Source organism: Sinocyclocheilus grahami, unplaced genomic scaffold (assembly GCF_001515645.1).
Source record: "Sinocyclocheilus grahami isolate Dianchi unplaced genomic scaffold, SAMN03320097.WGS_v1.1 scaffold17.1, whole genome shotgun sequence".
Classification (NCBI taxonomy): Eukaryota; Metazoa; Chordata; class Actinopteri; order Cypriniformes; family Cyprinidae; genus Sinocyclocheilus; species Sinocyclocheilus grahami.
This window is the reverse complement of record NW_015505196.1, coordinates 1,656,867-1,677,971: the sequence shown is the minus strand read 5'-3', so window position 1 is coordinate 1,677,971 and position 21,105 is coordinate 1,656,867. Positions and strand designations below refer to the sequence as shown.

At 37.2% G+C, this 21,105-nt stretch overlaps 1 protein-coding gene across 1 annotated transcript; it reads left to right on the top strand.

The window, feature by feature from the left end:
* The first annotated feature begins 824 nt into the window (after nucleotides 1-824).
* hand2 (heart and neural crest derivatives expressed 2) lies at nucleotides 825-18,240 on the top strand. The gene is made up of 4 exons (XM_016234394.1): nucleotides 825-835; nucleotides 1,815-1,820; nucleotides 16,647-17,680; nucleotides 17,976-18,240. The coding sequence occupies exons 3-4, from the start codon at nucleotides 17,153-17,155 to the stop codon at nucleotides 18,072-18,074; spliced, it is 627 nt and encodes a 208-aa protein (XP_016089880.1). The 5' UTR covers nucleotides 825-835; nucleotides 1,815-1,820; nucleotides 16,647-17,152; the 3' UTR covers nucleotides 18,075-18,240.
* The last annotated feature ends 2,865 nt before the right edge of the window (nucleotides 18,241-21,105 follow it).

Genomic DNA, 21,105 nt, shown 5'->3' with positions numbered 1-21,105 from the left:
GAACATGACTGCCTCACGTCCTGGGCGAACAACAACACTTAAAAATCATTGGATCCCTGCACTCATAGAGATTGACCGGCGCCAGAGAAAGAGAGATGCCATGGTGGCAGTAGGCCTGTGCCTTGAATAAGCCTTTGATTTTTGGGGCTTGGAACTCTCTGTGCCATTTTTCGCCATTCACCCAATGAGGTTGACATACATTCACCTAGAGGACTGCATATACCGTGATATGAATCACTGCTGTATATAACCAGCACATTATATATGTATCTATATGGGCCTCTTGGCTCATATTGGACAGTGTTCTAAGAACAGAAGTTTTAATAAATCAAGGGGCGCCAAGGTTTAAAGCAGCATTTGGAAAGTGTCTATTTCTTGCTCTTGCTACAGATGAGCAATACATCCTGCCTAGAGTTGCGAAAATCTTTATTTCATCTTTTGGCAACCAAATAAAGAAGACCCACTAGCAAAAATGTCCTGCTGCAGCAGAATTAATGATAAAAGGCCATATTATTAGAATTGCCCGGTCCTACAGATTTGCCTTATACAACATCAGACCCTTTCTATTGGAACATGCTATACAACTCCTTGTTCAAGCCTTGTTCTGTCCAGGATGGACTATTGCAACGCTGTCTTGGAAGGTTTTCCAGCCAGTTCTATCAAACCTCTACAACTAATCCAGGATGTGGCTGCAAAATTAGTCTTTAACGAGCCGAAAAAAAAGCGCATATCACATTTTGCACTGGCTACCAATAGTCGCTTGCATAAAATTCAAGGCATTTATGTTTGCCTACGAAACAACTACCTTTGCCTAAATTTACTACTTCAGACTTGTGTACCCTCCATAAGCTTGAGTTCTGCAAGTGAACGGCACATTATAGTGCCAACCCAAAAAGGGACAAAAAGGGATCACTTTCACAGACTTTTACCTCAACTGTGGATGACATGCCCAATGTGATCTGAGCAGCTGAGTCTTTAGCCATCTTCAGGAAACAGCTGAAGACACATCTCTTCCATATACACTTGACCCTCTAACACAAGCATTCTTTATTCTTTTTCTATTCTATCTACTTGTTTTCTTTTTATTTATTATAAAAAATAACGTGACCCTCTAACACTAGCTCTTGCTGTTCTATTTCTGTCCTATCTATTTCTTATTCTTTTTATTTATTAGTAAAAAAAATAAAAACTATGTGGGACTTGTCACAGCACTTACATATTGTTGCTCTTTTAGTGGTTTGATTGATTCTATTGTCCTCATTTGTAAGTCGCTTTGGATAAAAGCATCTGCAAAATTATTAAATGTAAATGTAAATGTGAGAGGAGCACACACACACACATGCCACTGTGTGGCATCACATACACCAAATCATATAGGACCGACATTTACCATATTATATTTGATACCCCTACATGTGGGTCTCTATATAAAACTAGTAATTTCAAGTACTCCAAACTTTTTTTGTGATTCAAGAAGTCACATTTTCCTCCCTAACCTCTAAAACTTCCAAAGAAATAAGAGCTTATCAGTTATCGTGAATTAGAACATGAACCATCCATCTCCAGGATAGAAGGAACTCTACATCCAGAGGCTTGCTGGAGGGAAAGGAGAAAAGTTCATGCAGCGACACACAGAGAGAGTGAAATGTATTCCCTCTTCATCCTTAAAAGATGAGCCGCCTTGTTTACAAATTGGACATGTTGGCTACGGCTCTCATACTATGCCAGAATGTAGCATACTGGTTTATCTGTCTGACATTCTTCAAACAGCTCTGTGAACTTCCATGTGAACGTAAACATGTACAGAGGGAGAGGCTCTGGTAATTGAACTGAGAGCATCCTTGATAGGAACATCCTAAGGCATCATCAGCAAAAGGAATTATCTGCTCATCGCCAAAAAGGGGAAGGGAGAATTCTTATATGAGAGGTTCCAACAGGACATTTCTGTGTAACAAGAGCCAGTACATTTATGCTGACAGTTATTACAGAGGACAGAAAACATGATTTGAAGAAGAAGAAAATTCTTAAGTTTAAGTTATTACCATTATTAAACATTCAAGCTTTCCAAAAGAACTAGTGAAAGTCATTGTTTGGTATTTATAAGGTAGTAAAATAAGTTAAGTTTATAAGTAAATAAAGAAAATCTGAGAAAATAAGTAAAGTTGTAAAATAATCCTCAAATATGGTTCTACAAATATTATATAGTATGACAGATCCCTGCAGTACTGCTAAAGTACCAACCAACTGTGAGGGTATAAAATAAATTAATTTGTCTATCATTTTTAAATTTGATTGAAAAAATTCCACTGAAATGAAGCTAGTTATAAATTATTAACTTAACAACAATAAGAATGTTTTGTAATTATTAATTAAATTAAGCAAAATATATTAACATAAAACCGATTCATCTACCTCTAGTACCTACAATGATCAAGGAGTTAAAAAATGCTCTGAGATGCATAGTCAGCAATGTGCAACAACTCTTGGGATATTGGTTTGTCTACATTTCAGACATTGTTTCAACTGGGAGAGGTTTCTGCTGTGATAAAAACTTTACTACATTCTTAAAAGCCCAGTCATGTTTTTTGATTCTCCAGAACTTCAGATCTAAGACGCTCTTAAATAAAACCAAATTGTGTTTGACGAACACAAAGTCCTAAATCAATGTTTACCACATGTGCCTTTGATACAGGCCTCCATAGTGTGTCTGTTATAATTACAGAGCAAAATTAAGCCTGTGCAATTGCTTGTGGTTCACTTACACATAATTTACATACTCTGTGAGCATTGTGGACTATATTAAATATATTTACAGTTGCATTAATAGGGGTAGTATGCACCATCTGGTCATTTTCAAATAATGTGGTATTAAAAGATTCTATCATTTTGTATTAACATCAAACTATTTCAATTTTAGACCTGTTTCTCAGTGAATTTATACAATAAATAGATTTTTATGTATCTATGAAAGCTCTTTTATTTATTTCTCAAATAAGATGGATTTTACATTCCACTACCCTGTTAAAACACTTATTTATGAGACATCTATTGTTATTTTAAGAGTTCAGCAGCACATTCCTTTACTGTGGTGACAAACACTAAAATAATCAGAGTCTGGAGCTTGTCTTTACAGTTCCACATCCTGAGCCATCTCAAACTTTTATGATTTGTGGCGATACAAAAAATATATATTTCCCCTTTTCGGCTTTGAGCAAGCAGTCCCTGTACATGTTGGATCAAATCCTGGAAAAAGGGATTCAGATGTAAACACAGCAAACGTTTGGGACACTGAAGTGGTCTGAAAGATAAGTGGGATTCATAAAACCAAAACATCAAACGCATTTTCAAAATCATGAGTGCAACCATTTCAAATAATTCACAATGACTAATTATATCATCTCAAAACGAGCCATGTGATCTTGCCTTTGTACACTTACAGAGATGTGAACAACTACATTACTGTAACTGTGAATATGAAACTTTAAAATACAGAAAAGTACAAAGAAAAAGATAGAATACACACCTTTCATTAAAATGTTTTTTTTTTTTTCAAAATTTTAAATATATAAAGTGTTAGACTATATAGCTCTCATAACAGCTAAGAAAACAAGAACACCCATTAGCACCATTTCCAACACAGAAAGGGTAAAAGTGAATGCAAGCATCTTCTAAATATTACAACAACACATGTGGTGTGATCACAGGGGTCCGGCATCTCCAGCTTAGGCAACGCCGTGTCAATATGGTTCATGCAAACCCCATCAGTGTGAGCTGGTCATAATTCCCACAGTTACTCCTCTTCAATCCCAGTGGTTATCTCTGTCCTCTCCCTTTTTTTTCCCCCTGACACTTTAGAGTTCACTCCGTGATATGCTCATACTCCTAAAAGTTAAGGCCTTCACTAAAAAGATCTTGGTATAAAACCCTGAGAAAGAATGTCCAGCATGCCCAAAAACACTTTCGTGGGTGTTGCTCCAATGCACTGATGTATGTGTTCCTGTTAACAATATTTTAGCATCCACATGACCTTCGGCTGAGTTCTATATCCTGAGAAATTATGTCTCCTAATACCGGAACAGATTATTTTCTGTCACCATATCTTTGGGGAGATGTCGACATAAATTTGCACACTTCCTCACCGCAAAAGATTTTAGCACATTGGTTAAAGTTATGGCCATGGCTGTAAATCACTGGAGCTAGATTTGTGTTTTCTAAAATGCGTAGGATAGAATCATAAATTATTTATCTTGTTCATCTTTACAAATGAAAACACTCCCCTTACAAGAATAAGAATTATTCACCACTCCTCACTCCAGAAGCCAGTGCCATCCACTGGTTAACAGAGTATCAAAGACTTGCGCTAATTTGAGCCGTTGACGCAAGGCCAAAGAGTTTCCCTTAGCTTCATTTATCACTTTTTTCCCATTCTTTTAGATTATCTCTGCCAAATTAGCTGTAAAGTTCCTGCCATTTGTTACTTTTGTTTTATCGACAAAGATCACTGTCTTATCTAACTGGATCTCTGAGCAGGGTGTTTCAGGTTCTCGTTTAGAACGTTTAGATTAATTCTAATGGTTCAGGCGACCTGGATTTTTGCCATCACTCCCATTACTGAACTTTTCGGGGCGCTCACTCTTGCCGTTGTGTTTCTGACATTTTTGGCCAAATAGAAAATATGAATCAATGAGTATGTATAATTTGTTTCTGCTTGGCATCGCAAGTATGCCAATAAGAGGCTAAATTTATTAGCGAAATACTAAAACTGCCAGGTGTACACAAATTAATGAAGGCAATTCATCATCTATATGAGAAACATCCAGGTCTTGATGTCCCTGGCCAAATATAGAAAAAGCCGTTATTATTCTTCAAATGGAAAGGACATCTTAGTTCACATTAAATATTGCCCTGAAAAAGAAAAGAAAAAGACCTGGCTGTGCTTCAGCAGAGAAGTGTTAATGTTGGCACTTCTACTGTGTACACTTTCAGTAAATAGTTTTAGTGTATATTTGCTCAGATATGCGCTTAGGGATGGATGAATTGGAAATCAGACATCTCTTCTCTTCTATCTTTCCTTTTTCAGTCATAATGACTCACTAAGGTGCAGGAAAGGTGCAGAATTTCCACAAGAGCTCTGAGCCATCAGTGACAGGATTGCAAAAGAATGGCCTACAATTAAATAGTCTGGAAGGTGCCTCGATCAGCTGTGGTGTACCATCTAAATGAGAAATTTGGTGATTCTTGGTAATTAAAGGGCTTGAATAATTCAACATCACTCGCTTTATGTTGTATGAGTTATAATGATAGTGTACTCTCACTTCATTTTTTTTTAATTGCATCAAAATAATACCATAGCTTGTTTGCACCAATGTTCAAAGTGTTTAAGGACATGTTAAGAGTAACAACACTTACCATGCTATTTAAAAACTCCCAACATTAATTAAAGATGGGTTCAATGAAAATAAAGCTTAATAAATTTCATTTATTTTATTACATCAAAAACGTACCTCATTTTCATAAAAAAAGCAAACACTGCGGTTACAGTGAGAAACAATTGGATGGAAAGCATTTTTGGAAGATTAATTTGGAAATAATTTTTGGACAATCTACAAAAAGAAATGTGAAGACTTATAATTCTATTTTAAATGCTATTTTTTATGCTATTTTACAAACGGCCAATAGTAATTTAAGAAATATTCTAGGTTCAACAGAAATTAACCTTAATCAATTTCATTATAGCATAATGTTAAATACCACATTAGAAAGAAACTTATTTGGAACTAATTCTTGGACAATTTATAAACAGAAATGTGAAGCCTTATAATTAAAAAAATGCACTTACGTTAAAATGTGTGTATTATCTGAGCTGCATAACTGTTTAAATAATCATTTTGTTGTGATCGACATTATGCCAACTGCTTCCAATTGAGCCGACATTGTGATTTTTAGTTTAAGCACTTTCAACACAAGACCTCTCAACTTACTTCAAGCACTAACACCTCAATTATGCAGAATTCATGACGATTCACAAAGAAACAACACTGTCAGTGAGCCAAGGTCCAGCGAGACTGTGACTCTGACCAGTCTGAACCCAGACTCTTCATTCTCACTGCAGAAGAGCTCAAATTTATTACTTGTTATCCTTTCCCCAAATCTCCCTAACACCATTACATAACATGCCCAAGGTAATGTACACTCTAATGGGGAGAGTGGTGTAAATCCATCAGTATGCCATAAATTAGCGCTAGGCACACTTGTGTGCATGGATTACATTGTTGGGGGGATAATGGCCGCCAAGAGAGCCCTGCCATGATATATGTTGGTTTTGACGCGAGCGGCACTACTATAAATCGGCCTGGACCCCAAACTCAGGCCAAGTAATGCCCAAACAGTCTGGTAAAGATGTCCGTGGATGCCTGGGATTTGACCCATATCTAGGTATTTATCTCTTCAGAATTCCACTGCAGCTCTCTTTGTCTTTCTTTCATACAAACAGAAAGACCCACCCACTTTCCTTAGTGAATAAAGACTATGCCGTGTAAACCTAGACACACTTCATGATTGGTGGAGGCATGGATGGACTAAGGTGAAATACTGCAGATACTAACTCTCCATCATAGCCGCTGTGACAGTCTACCCTCACCGCATTAATAATGGACTGGATGTTTGGTGTGCCTGGTGTCTGTCCACTATGGTTTGATATGATGACCCACCGCAGAAGTCTCAGTGAAGCCTAATGGCTCCACTCAGAGGGAAGGAAAACACAGGCACTGACACACGTCCATTGTTTAGTCAAATAAATACTGGAAATAAGCTGCTGTTGTCTTGCAGTAACTGCCATAAAAATATACGTCTATTAATGAGCTGTGAAAGTGTGTAATAACAGACTAATCCTTGTTTGTTTTTATTCCCCCATGAAAACAGGGAAATAGGAAATGGAATGAAAAGACCTGGAAGAACATTCTGAGAAAGCAATAGGAACTGCACTAAAAGTGGTTTTCACAATGTTTTCCAAAAGACTTATTAGGGATGACCCTACGTAGAGAAGACTCAGTCTAGATGGGCAAACTTGGCCCTTCCAGGCCACTTTCCTGCAGAGATTTGATCCAACCCTGATCAAATTCACCTGCCTGTAGCCTTCTAGTAGTCTTGAAGACAATGATTAGCTGGGTCAGGTGTGTTTGATTAGGGTTGGAGCTAAACTCTGAAGGAAAGAGGCCTGGAAGGGCCAAGTTTGCCCACCCCTGGTCTAGACACTAAGTGTAATGTATTCCATTAGGAGTTTTGCTATGCTTTTTTTTCTTTTCAGCTTCGCAAAAACACAGCACTGCCAAATACGACTCAGAGAAGACATACTGGAAACCCTAGTGAAAAGTCATACAAATAGACAAGTCCAAGACATAAGGAAAACAAAAGCTGGCCTGGCCTTAGCAGCCAAAACACAGCAAGCCACATAAGCACCTGTGAAGAGAACAGCCAATGACAAGCAAGGTAAAGGCCCTGTTTTGCTTGGCACATCAGAGCTGTTGCAAAAAGATGGAGTAAACTGGGAAAAGGCCATACTTTTGCTAGGCAATTCCCACCCATCATCTTACCAAAAAGAAGGAGCTGGTCTATTGGCATTCATATAGAATGATTACATTGAAAATTACAACTTTGCGCCGCAAATAGAGTGACACATTTTGAAAGGTTTTAAACAGCTGCATTAGATAAAGTGACTAAAACTGCCAGGTGTACACAAATTAATGAAGGCAATTCATCATCTATATGAGAAACATCCAGGTCTTGATGTCCCTGGCCAAATATAGAAAAAGCCGTTATTATTCTTCAAATGGAAAGGACATCTTAGTTCACATTAAATATTGCCCTGAAAAAGAAAAGAAAAAGACCTGGCTGTGCTTCAGCAGAGAAGTGTTAATGTTGGCACTTCTACTGTGTACACTTTCAGTAAATAGTTTTAGTGTATATTTGCTCAGATATGCGCTTAGGGATGGATGAATTGGAAATCAGACATCTCTTCTCTTCTATCTTTCCTTTTTCAGTCATAATGACTCACTAAGGTGCAGGAAAGTATGTCATTGAGAATTTCCACAAGAGCTCTGAGCCATCAGTGACAGGATTGCAAAAGAATGGCCTACAATTAAATAGTCTGGAAGGTGCCTCGATCAGCTGTGGTGTACCATCTAAATGAGAAATTTGGTGATTCTTGGTAATTAAAGGGCTTGAATAATTCAACATCACTCGCTTTATGTTGTATGAGTTATAATGATAGTGTACTCTCACTTCATTTTTTTTTAATTGCATCAAAATAATACCATAGCTTGTTTGCACCAATGTTCAAAGTGTTTAAGGACATGTTAAGAGTAACAACACTTACCATGCTATTTAAAAACTCCCAACATTAATTAAAGATGGGTTCAATGAAAATAAAGCTTAATAAATTTCATTTATTTTATTACATCAAAAACGTACCTCATTTTCATAAAAAAAGCAAACACTGCGGTTACAGTGAGAAACAATTGGATGGAAAGCATTTTTGGAAGATTAATTTGGAAATAATTTTTGGACAATCTACAAAAAGAAATGTGAAGATTTATAATTCTATTTTAAATGCTATTTTTTATGCTATTTTACAAACGGCCAATAGTAATTTAAGAAATATTCTAGGTTCAACAGAAATTAACCTTAATCAATTTCATTATAGCATAATGTTAAATACCACATTAGAAAGAAACTTATTTGGAACTAATTCTTGGACAATTTATAAACAGAAATGTGAAGCCTTATAATTAAAAAAATGCACTTACGTTAAAATGTGTGTATTATCTGAGCTGCATAACTGTTTAAATAATCATTTTGTTGTGATCGACATTATGCCAACTGCTTCCAATTGAGCCGACATTGTGATTTTTAGTTTAAGCACTTTCAACACAAGACCTCTCAACTTACTTCAAGCACTAACACCTCAATTATGCAGAATTCATGACGATTCACAAAGAAACAACACTGTCAGTGAGCCAAGGTCCAGCGAGACTGTGACTCTGACCAGTCTGAACCCAGACTCTTCATTCTCACTGCAGAAGAGCTCAAATTTATTACTTGTTATCCTTTCCCCAAATCTCCCTAACACCATTACATAACATGCCCAAGGTAATGTACACTCTAATGGGGAGAGTGGTGTAAATCCATCAGTATGCCATAAATTAGCGCTAGGCACACTTGTGTGCATGGATTACATTGTTGGGGGGATAATGGCCGCCAAGAGAGCCCTGCCATGATATATGTTGGTTTTGACGCGAGCGGCACTACTATAAATCGGCCTGGACCCCAAACTCAGGCCAAGTAATGCCCAAACAGTCTGGTAAAGATGTCCGTGGATGCCTGGGATTTGACCCATATCTAGGTATTTATCTCTTCGGAATTCCACTGCAGCTCTCTTTGTCTTTCTTTCATACAAACAGAAAGACCCACCCACTTTCCTTAGTGAATAAAGACTATGCCGTGTAAACCTATACACACTTCATGATTGGTGGAGGCATGGATGGACTAAGGTGAAATACTGCAGATACTAACTCTCCATCATAGCCGCTGTGACAGTCTACCCTCACCGCATTAATAATGGACTGGATGTTTGGTGTGCCTGGTGTCTGTCCACTATGGTTTGATATGATGACCCACCGCAGAAGTCTCAGCGAAGCCTAATGGCTCCACTCAGAGGGAAGGAAAACACAGGCACTGACACACGTCCATTGTTTAGTCAAATAAATACTGGAAATAAGCTGCTGTTGTCTTGCAGTAACTGCCATAAAAATATACGTCTATTAATGAGCTGTGAAAGTGTGTAATAACAGACTAATCCTTGTTTGTTTTTATTCCCCCATGAAAACAGGGAAATAGGAAATGGAATGAAAAGACCTGGAAGAACATTCTGAGAAAGCAATAGGAACTGCACTAAAAGTGGTTTTCACAATGTTTTCCAAAAGACTTATTAGGGATGACCCTACGTAGAGAAGACTCAGTCTAGATGGGCAAACTTGGCCCTTCCAGGCCACTTTCCTGCAGAGATTTGATCCAACCCTGATCAAATTCACCTGCCTGTAGCCTTCTAGTAGTCTTGAAGACAATGATTAGCTGGGTCAGGTGTGTTTGATTAGGGTTGGAGCTAAACTCTGAAGGAAAGAGGCCTGGAAGGGCCAAGTTTGCCCACCCCTGGTCTAGACACTAAGTGTAATGTATTCCATTAGGAGTTTTGCTATGCTTTTTTTTCTTTTCAGCTTCGCAAAAACACAGCACTGCCAAATACGACTCAGAGAAGACATACTGGAAACCCTAGTGAAAAGTCATACAAATAGACAAGTCCAAGACATAAGGAAAACAAAAGCTGGCCTGGCCTTAGCAGCCAAAACACAGCAAGCCACATAAGCACCTGTGAAGAGAACAGCCAATGACAAGCAAGGTAAAGGCCCTGTTTTGCTTGGCACATCAGAGCTGTTGCAAAAAGATGGAGTAAACTGGGAAAAGGCCATACTTTTGCTAGGCAATTCCCACCCATCATCTTACCAAAAAGAAGGAGCTGGTCTATTGGCATTCATATAGAATGATTACATTGAAAATTACAACTTTGCGCCGCAAATAGAGTGACACATTTTGAAAGGTTTTAAACAGCTGCATTAGATAAAGTGGCCTCAAGATTAATTTCTGAATGTTTTGTTAATAATCAGACATGCAACAGTCCATAATCTTCTAGGGAATACACCAGCTGTAGTAACACTCAAGAAATGAGCTGATCATCAAACAGTTTCTCTCATCCATGTGGCATGATTGGATAAGAAGGGTTTTCAGACATATGTGGCTCAGAGTCCAGGAGGATGTGATGCAAAGCAGAGTAATCAACAGTGTGTGACTGATTGAGGGACACAATAAACCAAAGCTTGTTAACAGAGACAATATTATGGGGAACTGAGAAAGGAGATTCCCTGATGTTCAACCTCAAATATCTATGACAAAAAATAATGTAGCCTGTTTAACATTACAGTTCACACAAAAATGAAAATTCTATCATTTTTTTCAAAATATCTCCTTGTGTTCCAAAGAATAAAGAAAGTCTTACAGGATTGGTACTACATTAAGTTGAGTATATACACTACTTGTAAGTAAGGACATCATTTTAATTTTGGGGGTTGAACTGAGGTATAATGACACAACCTCTTCAGAAAAACCTTATTGTTTCAGAAACTGTGGCATAAACTGAGAAATAGGTCATTTACAGCATATTGTCTACCGATTGGTGTAAGATGTCATGTTGTTGTGCATACGATGTGCACTGCAAAGCATGTGCACATATGGCTCTGATTAAAGGCCAGATTCCCTGTTTTTTTATTGGATTTGGGATGTATTGCATAAACTGGTTAGTAGTATTGTGTTAGGGCCAAAGAATGTGAATTATGAATCTCATTTGTCTCTGAAATTACTCTGAGATCCAGAAAAAAAAATTCTAGACGGTAAACGCAGAGACTCTGGGAGGTGAAATTGCTTTAGGTGGTTGTAGCTGCATTAGTGATGCAGAAACATACAGCAGAAACACCGGAGGGCAGACTGATGATGATGATGATTGGAAAAGTGGGCTTGACTGAAAATAAGCTGTCCTCATTAGTGTAATGATTTTTCACTCTCATTTTATTTGGGTAGAGATTGATTGGTGATAATACTTAATGTGGTTGCAAATAGACACCAGGAGGAAATGTCTGCATGGCGAGCGAATATGAACGTGAGTCTGGTGTGTGAACGGATGAGTTGTCCGTGTCTGTTACACAGGGGCTTGTCTGATCACACTGGCTCTGAGGCCTGTTTTTCCCACATGTCAGGTGTGCTGCTCGTATTACTGTCTGTAGGGCTTCAACATTGACCTCAATGGTATAAAACGGACAGCAGCCTGATCAAGAGGCACATGGAGATTAACCCTCTATTCATTTCGGCCCTTTTCTCACACTTTTCTGCTTTACGTAATCAGAGAGTAACTTAGGAGGGCACGAAACAATGGGAGGGTTGATCTTGTGTTTCTGTGTATGTGTGTGCGCTGAAAGGAAATTAGTGTTGGTGAAGGAGAGGTGAGGAGACTTTGAACCATCAAAAACAGAGCAAGAAGAAAGGGGGGGATGAAAACAGAAGTGGGTGGTGATGGAAAGATGAAGAGGAGGAGGGAAAATGTCTGTGGTTCAGTGGGGAAGTCTGCAAAAACATACGGAGGGAATGAAGATAACTTGGAGACGAATGGAGATAGTGGAAGTGGTTCTGATCAGACGGAGAGTTAACCATCATTGGAAAGCAGCAGAACCAGCCTATCCACAAATTGCTTCAGAATCTGGGCATTCTGGGAGCACCAGAGCACATCTTTCAGGCTGGCTCTGAAAGTGAGGATGAGTTATTATGTGTTAGGGGGTGAACAGGTGTTAGAAGACATGGGTTCCGAGTGATGATTAGTATAGATAATAATTATTGATGGGTTGGAGAGAAGGAAATGAGTGACAGGAAAGAGAGAGGAGGGTTCTCATGAATGAATATTTGAAAATTGATTGCAAGAATTCACAAGAGCTAGAGCTACTGACAAAAGATAAGTGTTTAGGCATTCATGATGCACATGCATTTAACTGTGAACACAGCCTTAGAGATTTGGAAATATATGAAAATGTATACTGGTATCAGAAACTGCTATATATATTTATATATGGTGTTATAATTACCCTTCTTCTAATGTTAATTTAAAAACACTTCTCACACTGTTACCTATGAGTTCTATCCGCTATACCAAATTTCCATTCATTAGTATAAAATAACTTATATATTTAATATATATTTAAATTGTATTAAGTTTATAAATCCATTTTATAGATCTGTTTAGGCCTGCATGTGTTATGATTAATTGTGTAAACAGCTTTTAAATTAAGATAAACATTTAAAAATATAAAATATCAATAAAATTAAAAGACTTTTACAATTGCACATTACAGTACTAAAACTGCATTCAATGTTTATGTTTTCCTTTTGTAGAAAACCCTGCAATAAAAACAAAAAAACTTCACCATCTTTCTTCCTTTTATCCTTGGAAAATATATTTGTATTCCTAAAAAATACTTGATACTAATGAGTGTCTGTGTCATTTTATTTAATTTCTAGATATTTAGGTAAAATAAACGTTGCTTAATATTTTTATAGTCAAATAATCAATAATCAACTAAAGGTCGATAAATAATTAAGTATATATCTATCTTAAATACGCGTTCACGTAAACTAATGTTGTGAATTAAACCAAAAACTTTTCTATGGATAATTAATTGACAAATAACATTTTAAATGAAATGGTGGAATGCATCAATACAACAACAACAGCAAAACTGTCCCCCCATTTTTAAATATGCGCTATTTTTTTTCAAATCAAGGGAATTATTAAATCAAAGGAAATAATGGTCTTCTTTAAAATTATTAAATAACTCAATATTAACGACCATTTTAAAACGGTATTTTGTATTGTATTGTATTAAAGAAAAAAAGAAAGAAAGAAAGAAAAAGGTGTGTGCCAAAGCAAATAAGTTCCCCGCATGTTTGGAATAACCTGTTTATAATGACTGTGATTCATGAGGGCAGATGAATTGTATTAAAATCTCGTAAATGTCCCCTAAATCTGGCCTTTTGCCTGTTCCATATCAGTTGACATATCAGATGGGCTTAATACTGATATAAATTAAGCTGAGGCGCTTGTTACGGCTTACCTGTCGGCATATTAGTGGAGAGGCAAGGTGGGAAAACATGTCAGTTTTCAGAGACGGTCAATTATCACAGCTACATCGGCAAAGAGAACAAACGTCTGGCCAAGAAGTTGGGTAACGTGATTTGGGTGGATTTTCCGCCGGTGTGACTGAGCGGCTTTATTTTAAGTCACTGGATTGAGGAAATGTTGAAAATAGCACACGACTCTCTTAATGAGACCTCCAGAGGAAAGAAGGAGTCCACCGGTCACTGACTGACTGGGGGATGGGACATTAGGCTTCAACCTTTTGCAGGATCAGGTAGGTCAATAAGGAAAATGTTCATTTTTAGCACACTTTAAAATTCAGACTGTCTAATATAACGGAAAAGCATACGATAGTTCAGTGGGATACTTTAATCATGAAACATAACAACAATTAACATTCAGAATTGAGCAGGAAAACTGAAAGCAGAGGTGGGATATAATAATTATAGCTTTAAAATATTGGTGAATATGCAGGGAACGCATGGGAAGGTTTAAAACGACATCACGGTTTAAGGAATTTCTTCTTCACTATAAAATACTGTAATTCTATTCTTTGTTAAAAACATTAACAACCCCCTTTGAATTACGTAGTTTCAGTTAAATAGAATTACAACCATGCAGATTTTTATTGTCATTTGTTTTTATTATTATTATTTTATTTTCTCTCCATTCATCGTTTGCCTAAGTCCTGTTAATGCCAATACATATTCATACATTCTGATCATAGTCTATTAGTTTTGATTCATGCAACGATTATTAAATACCTCTCTCATGCTCAAATATTTGGTTCTGCATAACTTTATTTATTTTTACAAAATTCAGTTTGAAAGGAGATCAGAAGGAGGAGGAGGGGTCTATACCAGGAGTCTGACCAAGTGACCTGCAGGCTGATTATATGTCATTAACTGGAGACTCGGCCTATTTAAATTACTCGAGTACTTCCATTCAGACAGATGAATTACGCCTGAACCCCACACACAACACTTAAACACGAATAAATCTTGAACCTTCTTTTGTGAAATTTCACACACACACACACACACACACCACTCCCTCTTTCTCTCCTTTTTTCTCTGCCTCTCCCCTCATTTCTCTCTCTCTCACTCACACACTGACACACAGACAGGAATAGATATGCCCATAAATATTCACACATTGTTTAACATCGCTGTTATATTTGGCACCTGGAACAATACACTGTGAACTGTCCAAATTAAAAAACTAAAATATCAGCTCAAAGTCCTCCGAAAGGGCTCGCAATCAGCACTGATACTCGCATGGTAAAAAAAACAAAAACAAAAAATAACAAAAAAAAAATTACAACCAACACTGCTCAGAATTAGCATGTCTTTTGGATTCAGTTCAAATTGTCTGCACTTTTCTACACTACGCTCAAAATATGTGTTCAAGCATAGACAAATAAAAATAAACGGCCATCTGAGGATTAAGAGACCCAGGAAACATTATTGTAAAGTGTTTCGTACACAAACACACGATATAAACATATATTACAGTCAAAATCACTGTCCTGCTCTTGATAATGTCTAAACTTTAATGGCATCAATAATTTTTTAACTACGCGCTTATTTGGACTTAACACGACGAAACAGCATCGTTGTTTACTTATCAAATATAATAAAAATCCCATTGCTGTGGGATTGCGTGATCAATTCTGTCAAAACATTCAAATACAGTCTAAAAGACTAAATGCTTTTACGATATTAGCCTATTTTATACATTTTACGTTACATTTATGTTTTACATTATTATAATATTTTCTTCTATACTTGTTTTTATGTGTTTATAATGCGTTTCTATTGGTTCATTAAAACAACAAGTTATAGGCCTATTACGGAAAGGAAAATAGATCCATTCATCTTACTACTGCCAAAAACATTTTTTAAAAAAATTTTGTTTCATGCACTGAATGTGTATGTAGATTAAACATTTACACATACACACTAGATTTCTGAATTTTTGCCTTTTTGTTATTTTTATAAAATCACACATATCTTTATTGAACTCGTTTTTGACAAGCGAAAAGTATAATTATATTCCCTAGATGTATCAAAAGTGCTATCTATCTATCTATCTATCCTTAATAAAAGTTTAAATGATTAGGCCTAAGAAATTTTACAGCCGACTGTAGCTAGTTCAAATGATTATATAGATGTATACATCTTTCTTATTATATATGCCAGATAAAAATGCACAGCACACTGAATAAAGTTTTAACATGTTTTAAATGTCAAATCTTGAACTGCACTTTGCTATTCTTTGTTTTGTTTTCCCCCTCAAGAAGCAGTGATACTTAAAAAATAATAACAATAAAATAAAATAATAAAATAAATAAAAATCAATCTCATCCAGGTTTCTAGTTTGAATACGATCCATCTCTATTTTGTTTGTTAAAAAGGCATCTTACACAAATGTTTACTCTCAGCTTATCTGAAAAGGAAAAAGCTATTTTATTTAGCCAGTTTCATTGCTGCATTAAAGGCTTTAAATTAAATGTACGAAAGACTGGCTGTATTGTGGCACACACACATTTAAAATTAATAAAAAATATGAATGCCATTAATTGGCACACACACGCACGCAAGAGCGCGCACGCGCACACAAAATATCAAAAAAACATGGAATGGCAGCATACGTTACCAGTCCCTTTTGCATGTATTTCACATTTATTTTATATATGTTGTATATATAGGCTATAAGTGGGCTATCTTTGCAAGGGTTCGTGCAATTTGGGAGCGTAAACACCCTAACGACGCAGTTCATGTCCCTCCTCCTCTACAACGTTATTGGCTGAGAACAGTTTTGACGACATATATGAACCCAAGCAGCTCAAAATATGTAGCTGACATGGAGATCAAACGGCGAAATTCGCCTGCTTCCACAGAGTGAATCAGGCTGCGAATTGCGTGCATAACATCGACTGGGATTGGAAATTTTTCCATCCAACGCTCCACCTCATTGATTCCATAACGGGTTTGAAATTCAGAAAAAAAGGTTCTGAACACCGCTAAAACATTAATAACTATTAGCAATGGGACTTTCTCATGATGGATATTTGCAGTGGTGAATATAAGTGTAAGTAATGATTTTTCACTAATAACTCGAGTGCAGTTACAGCTGAAGCCTGTTTTGTTCGTCTGTTAATGATCTGCTAGAAAGTCCGCGGTAGCCTATCCTTGTTCTGGACAAATAAGCAGGACTGCATTTTTTTGCTGCTAGAAAGCAACAAATTAATATTTTTTATGGGGAGACAACCAGTGTGTAAATCGTCAAGTCAAAGTACGCACAATCTGAGAGCCAAAGCGTACTCCGTCTGTGGTTCGCCTTAGGGTACACAAGTCTGTCGCCATGAGTTTAGTTGGAGGGTTTCCCCACCACCCGGTGATGCATCATGACGGCTATTCCTTCGCTGCTGCAGCTGCTGCCAGTCGCTGTCATGAAGAACCCCCCTACTTTCATGGGTGGCTTATCAGCCATCCGGAGATGTCTCCTCCAGACTACAGTATGGCACCCTCCTACAGCCCCGAATACTCGGCGGGAGCACCCGGGCTCGACCACTCGCACTACGGGGGAGTACCGGGGGCCGGCGCCGTTGGAATGGGACCCCGACCAGTGAAACGTAGACCCACGGCAAACCGAAAGGAGAGGCGCAGGACTCAGAGTATCAACAGCGCCTTTGCAGAACTCAGGGAATGCATTCCCAACGTGCCCGCGGATACGAAGCTGTCCAAAATCAAAACCCTTCGTTTGGCTACCAGTTACATTGCTTACCTTATGGACATTCTGGACAAAGACGAACAGAACGGGGAAGCAGAGGCCTTCAAAGCGGAATTCAAAAAGACAGACGCCAAAGAAGAAAGGCGAAAGAAAGAAATGGTAAGGTCTTAAATAAAGTGAATAGATCTTCATAAACGTCAAAAAACGTATTGTCATATATTAGACTTGCATATAACCTAATGGAAACTTGCTTCGACTTTGATATAAAAGCTTAAAAGTATTCTGTGGAAAACTTTGTTTTGTGAACGCTGCTGTGCCTGTATCTTTGTTGTAGGCTATAAGTTAATTTAATTAGCTGTCTTTACCGTGACCAGTACGTTGATAAAATTCGGTAGCCTAATGTGTAATAGCTATACAAATAATCTCTATTGTGTGGTTTTTTTTTTTTTTACAGAACGACGTTTTGAAAAATTCAGGGAGCAGTAATGACAAGAAAACTAAAGGGAGAACTGGTTGGCCGCAGCATGTGTGGGCATTGGAACTGAAACAATGAGACTAATGCAAAAGACACAAAATGAGGCCCTCTGAACTCATTTTTAGTTGTTCTCTCACTTTATTTAATGGAATATTTATGTGCAATTTCCCGCTACGGACAGTGGATATTTGAGGAAAAACCATTCCATTTTAGAAGGAGGATAGGCTACTCTCTTGGTAAGAGATTGTGTGTTGCTGTCTGATATTGGTTTATTATTGTTTGTTTTCTTGTCTCATTGTGAATCAAAATGAGATATGTGCCACTAAGGAGTACACGTGGAAGTTCTGTCTCATTCTGTCTCTCTATCACTTTCGGTATCTATCTCTGTCTCTCTCTTCTTTAATTTTGAGGAAGGTTAGTCTATGTTATGATATAGTAAATGTTTTATTTGAAAATGTCATGAAGTGTTATAATGTTATTTTGTGGTCGTACAATGCTGGTGTCTGAAACAACTGTCGAGTCCACTCAGTGCACTTCCGTCCAGAGACACAAAATTTAAATAATATTTGGAGATGTAAACAATGTAATTAATTCAATAAACCACTGTGTTTTTAACAGCCTTAAACCTTTTGTTGTATTGAAATGTAATTTAACATAAAGATGCCACTTGGTAAATTGTACACTAAATAATTATTCACAGAAGATAAGTGCTGTTCGTAAGAAGAACATAGACTACTACAGTGTAGAAATTAATTATACGTTTCAGGGCCTAGAGAGACTGTTGAATATATTTTAAGTTTTACTTACATAGACGTGACAGTCGAATCAAACAGCACTCACGCGATGCATGCAGCAGCTCCTCGAGCACAAACAGAATGATTTAAGCAGCCCAAACTGTGTCCTGCTTTGAGCCATATTGGCTTTTAAAAAGTAATCTGAAGTTTTTAAGACAAATGTTTACATTTGACAAAACTGCTGAAGGGTCAGCAACGTGGCTGTTGTGAACAGTTTGTCAACTGATGCTTGCAACACTAAATAGGCTACTAAAAATAGTTACAATTAATTACAAATAAACTGTTAATGCTAGCTATCGGCCTTGCGTACAGGTAGGCTAATTATTTTTTATAAGTAGGCCTCTTTCAGGCTGCTTCGGGTAACAACGCTGTCTATAGCTTCAAGTAACTACAATTAAAAAATAATAACTGATAAATATAATTGTCAAAATAAAAATTTGCATTCATCTTAATTTGAAATACATTTGTGAGTGTGCATGACGAAATTTGCATATTAATGAACAGCATTAAATGAACATTGTTGAACAGGTGATACGGTTTCTGCAGCAGGTGCCAAAAAAGATAAAATGATAGGCTAATTAAAATGATGATTTGTTTCCATGACTGTATAGGGTATTTTATACAATTTTATTCATGTAGGCTAATAAAGAAAAAAATCACAATATTAGCCTATATTATTGATTGAGGAAACAAATCCAGAGTACCATCTAAATATCGAAGAAGGCTATTCATGTTATTCAGGTTATTTAATGTTAATTAGGCTATCTTTGACAGTATTTTTAAATAAACACGATTCTATCATTGAAATTGCTCAGGCTAGGTCGTACAAAATACAATTATACGCTGTGTAATCGCTATAAAGTGGCAAAACTGCAAGACGTTTAACTCCATAACTGCTAAAATAAATGATTGAGTAGACTCACCGGAGCCTGTGGAAAATGCCCAAATGACGTTAACAACAAAATACGGAGGAGGGCCAGACTTTGCTGAAGCTACCAAGGCCTGCTCGGATGTGCAAACGATTGATAACGTGCCGATCAAAATGTGCAGCTGAAACTTCCCACTGGTGTAGAGGGGGGTTAGCACCACAATTCATAGAACCGAATTTTGGCAATGCCCGTATAGCCTACCGGCTGGAATTATGGAATAATAATAATATAATGGCATTATGGAATAGCCTATGTAATAATACAGTGACGTCAGTGATTTATTATAGATTCTTCATGTTTTACGATTTTTAAAATGATGCATACGATGCATATTTAGAAAGATTAGTCTTTTTCTTTTTCTAACATATTTCTTGACTGTTATTAGCTTTTTGGTGAATGTTTGTGGGCTAACGTGCTACTTGCTAAGTGCTTTTCTCTCGGAGCAGGCCTCATAGTTTTCGTCTAAGGTTCTTAAGGCATGCAATTAAACTGACATCTCCACCAGAGTAAATCTGCTTAGATAGGAAGACACACAGACAATTTAAGACCCATCCAGTTGCATTAAATTACCGCTTACATTACATTGCATTGTCTGATTCCACAGGTCCTATGCGCAAATAATTGTAGATAATTTGTTGAGTGTCAAGATGGCGTCTCAGATCAAATTAGCCGTCCGTACTCCCTTGATTAAGAATACAGATAATGCTGTGACCTCATTGTGACCTGCTGCCGCTGCTGTAACAGGAATGACTCTCCAAATGGAAGAGAACACTTCTTACATTCGACACCATGATTCCTGAAGGCCCAAAGTAGTAAAGAGCCCTTATTTCCTGGCACTAAAGCAAACAAAGTCGTCTAATCCAGGAATATACAATTTCGTTGGTATATAGCTCTTTTATCTCTCACTTCCCATGTCTCATATGATTTAATATCTCTAATTCTTACTTATCCTGACCAGCACAGAAAAATATATTTTTTAGTATATTTAGTCTTCTTTATAGCCTATCAACTTGCCTCGCCAATGGCACAAGCCACTTCCCAGCATAATAACAAATTCACTAGGTCTCTTTTGTGTAATTGTCCAAAAGTCGATCTTAAAGTTCTCGAACTTATAGGGTCGTATTATATTTTAAAGCATGGACCAAACAACATCTTTTTCTTGGTATTACAGACATCTGTAAACCATTAGCTCATAAGACCCTCCTCCATTTTTGTTCTGTCTGCAGCAGTGGCTAGTAGACATGTTGACGTCAGAACAGAGCCATCCTGTGCCTACAGTCTATATGGTAAAAGTAATCACGTACAAGGCCTGTGATCCTACCTCAACCTAAATTCAAGCATCAAAACCGTTCAGTAGACATCATAGCCTAAAACATTTTAAGCTTC

Coding starts and splice junctions, on each gene's coding strand:
- hand2 (XM_016234394.1), top strand. CDS start 17,153: ATGAGTTTAGTTGGAGGGTTTCCCCACCACCCGGTGATGCATCATGAC. Junction 17,681..17,975: donor AAAGGCGAAAGAAAGAAATG/GTAAGGTCTTAA, acceptor TTTTTTTTACAG/AACGACGTTTTGAAAAATTC.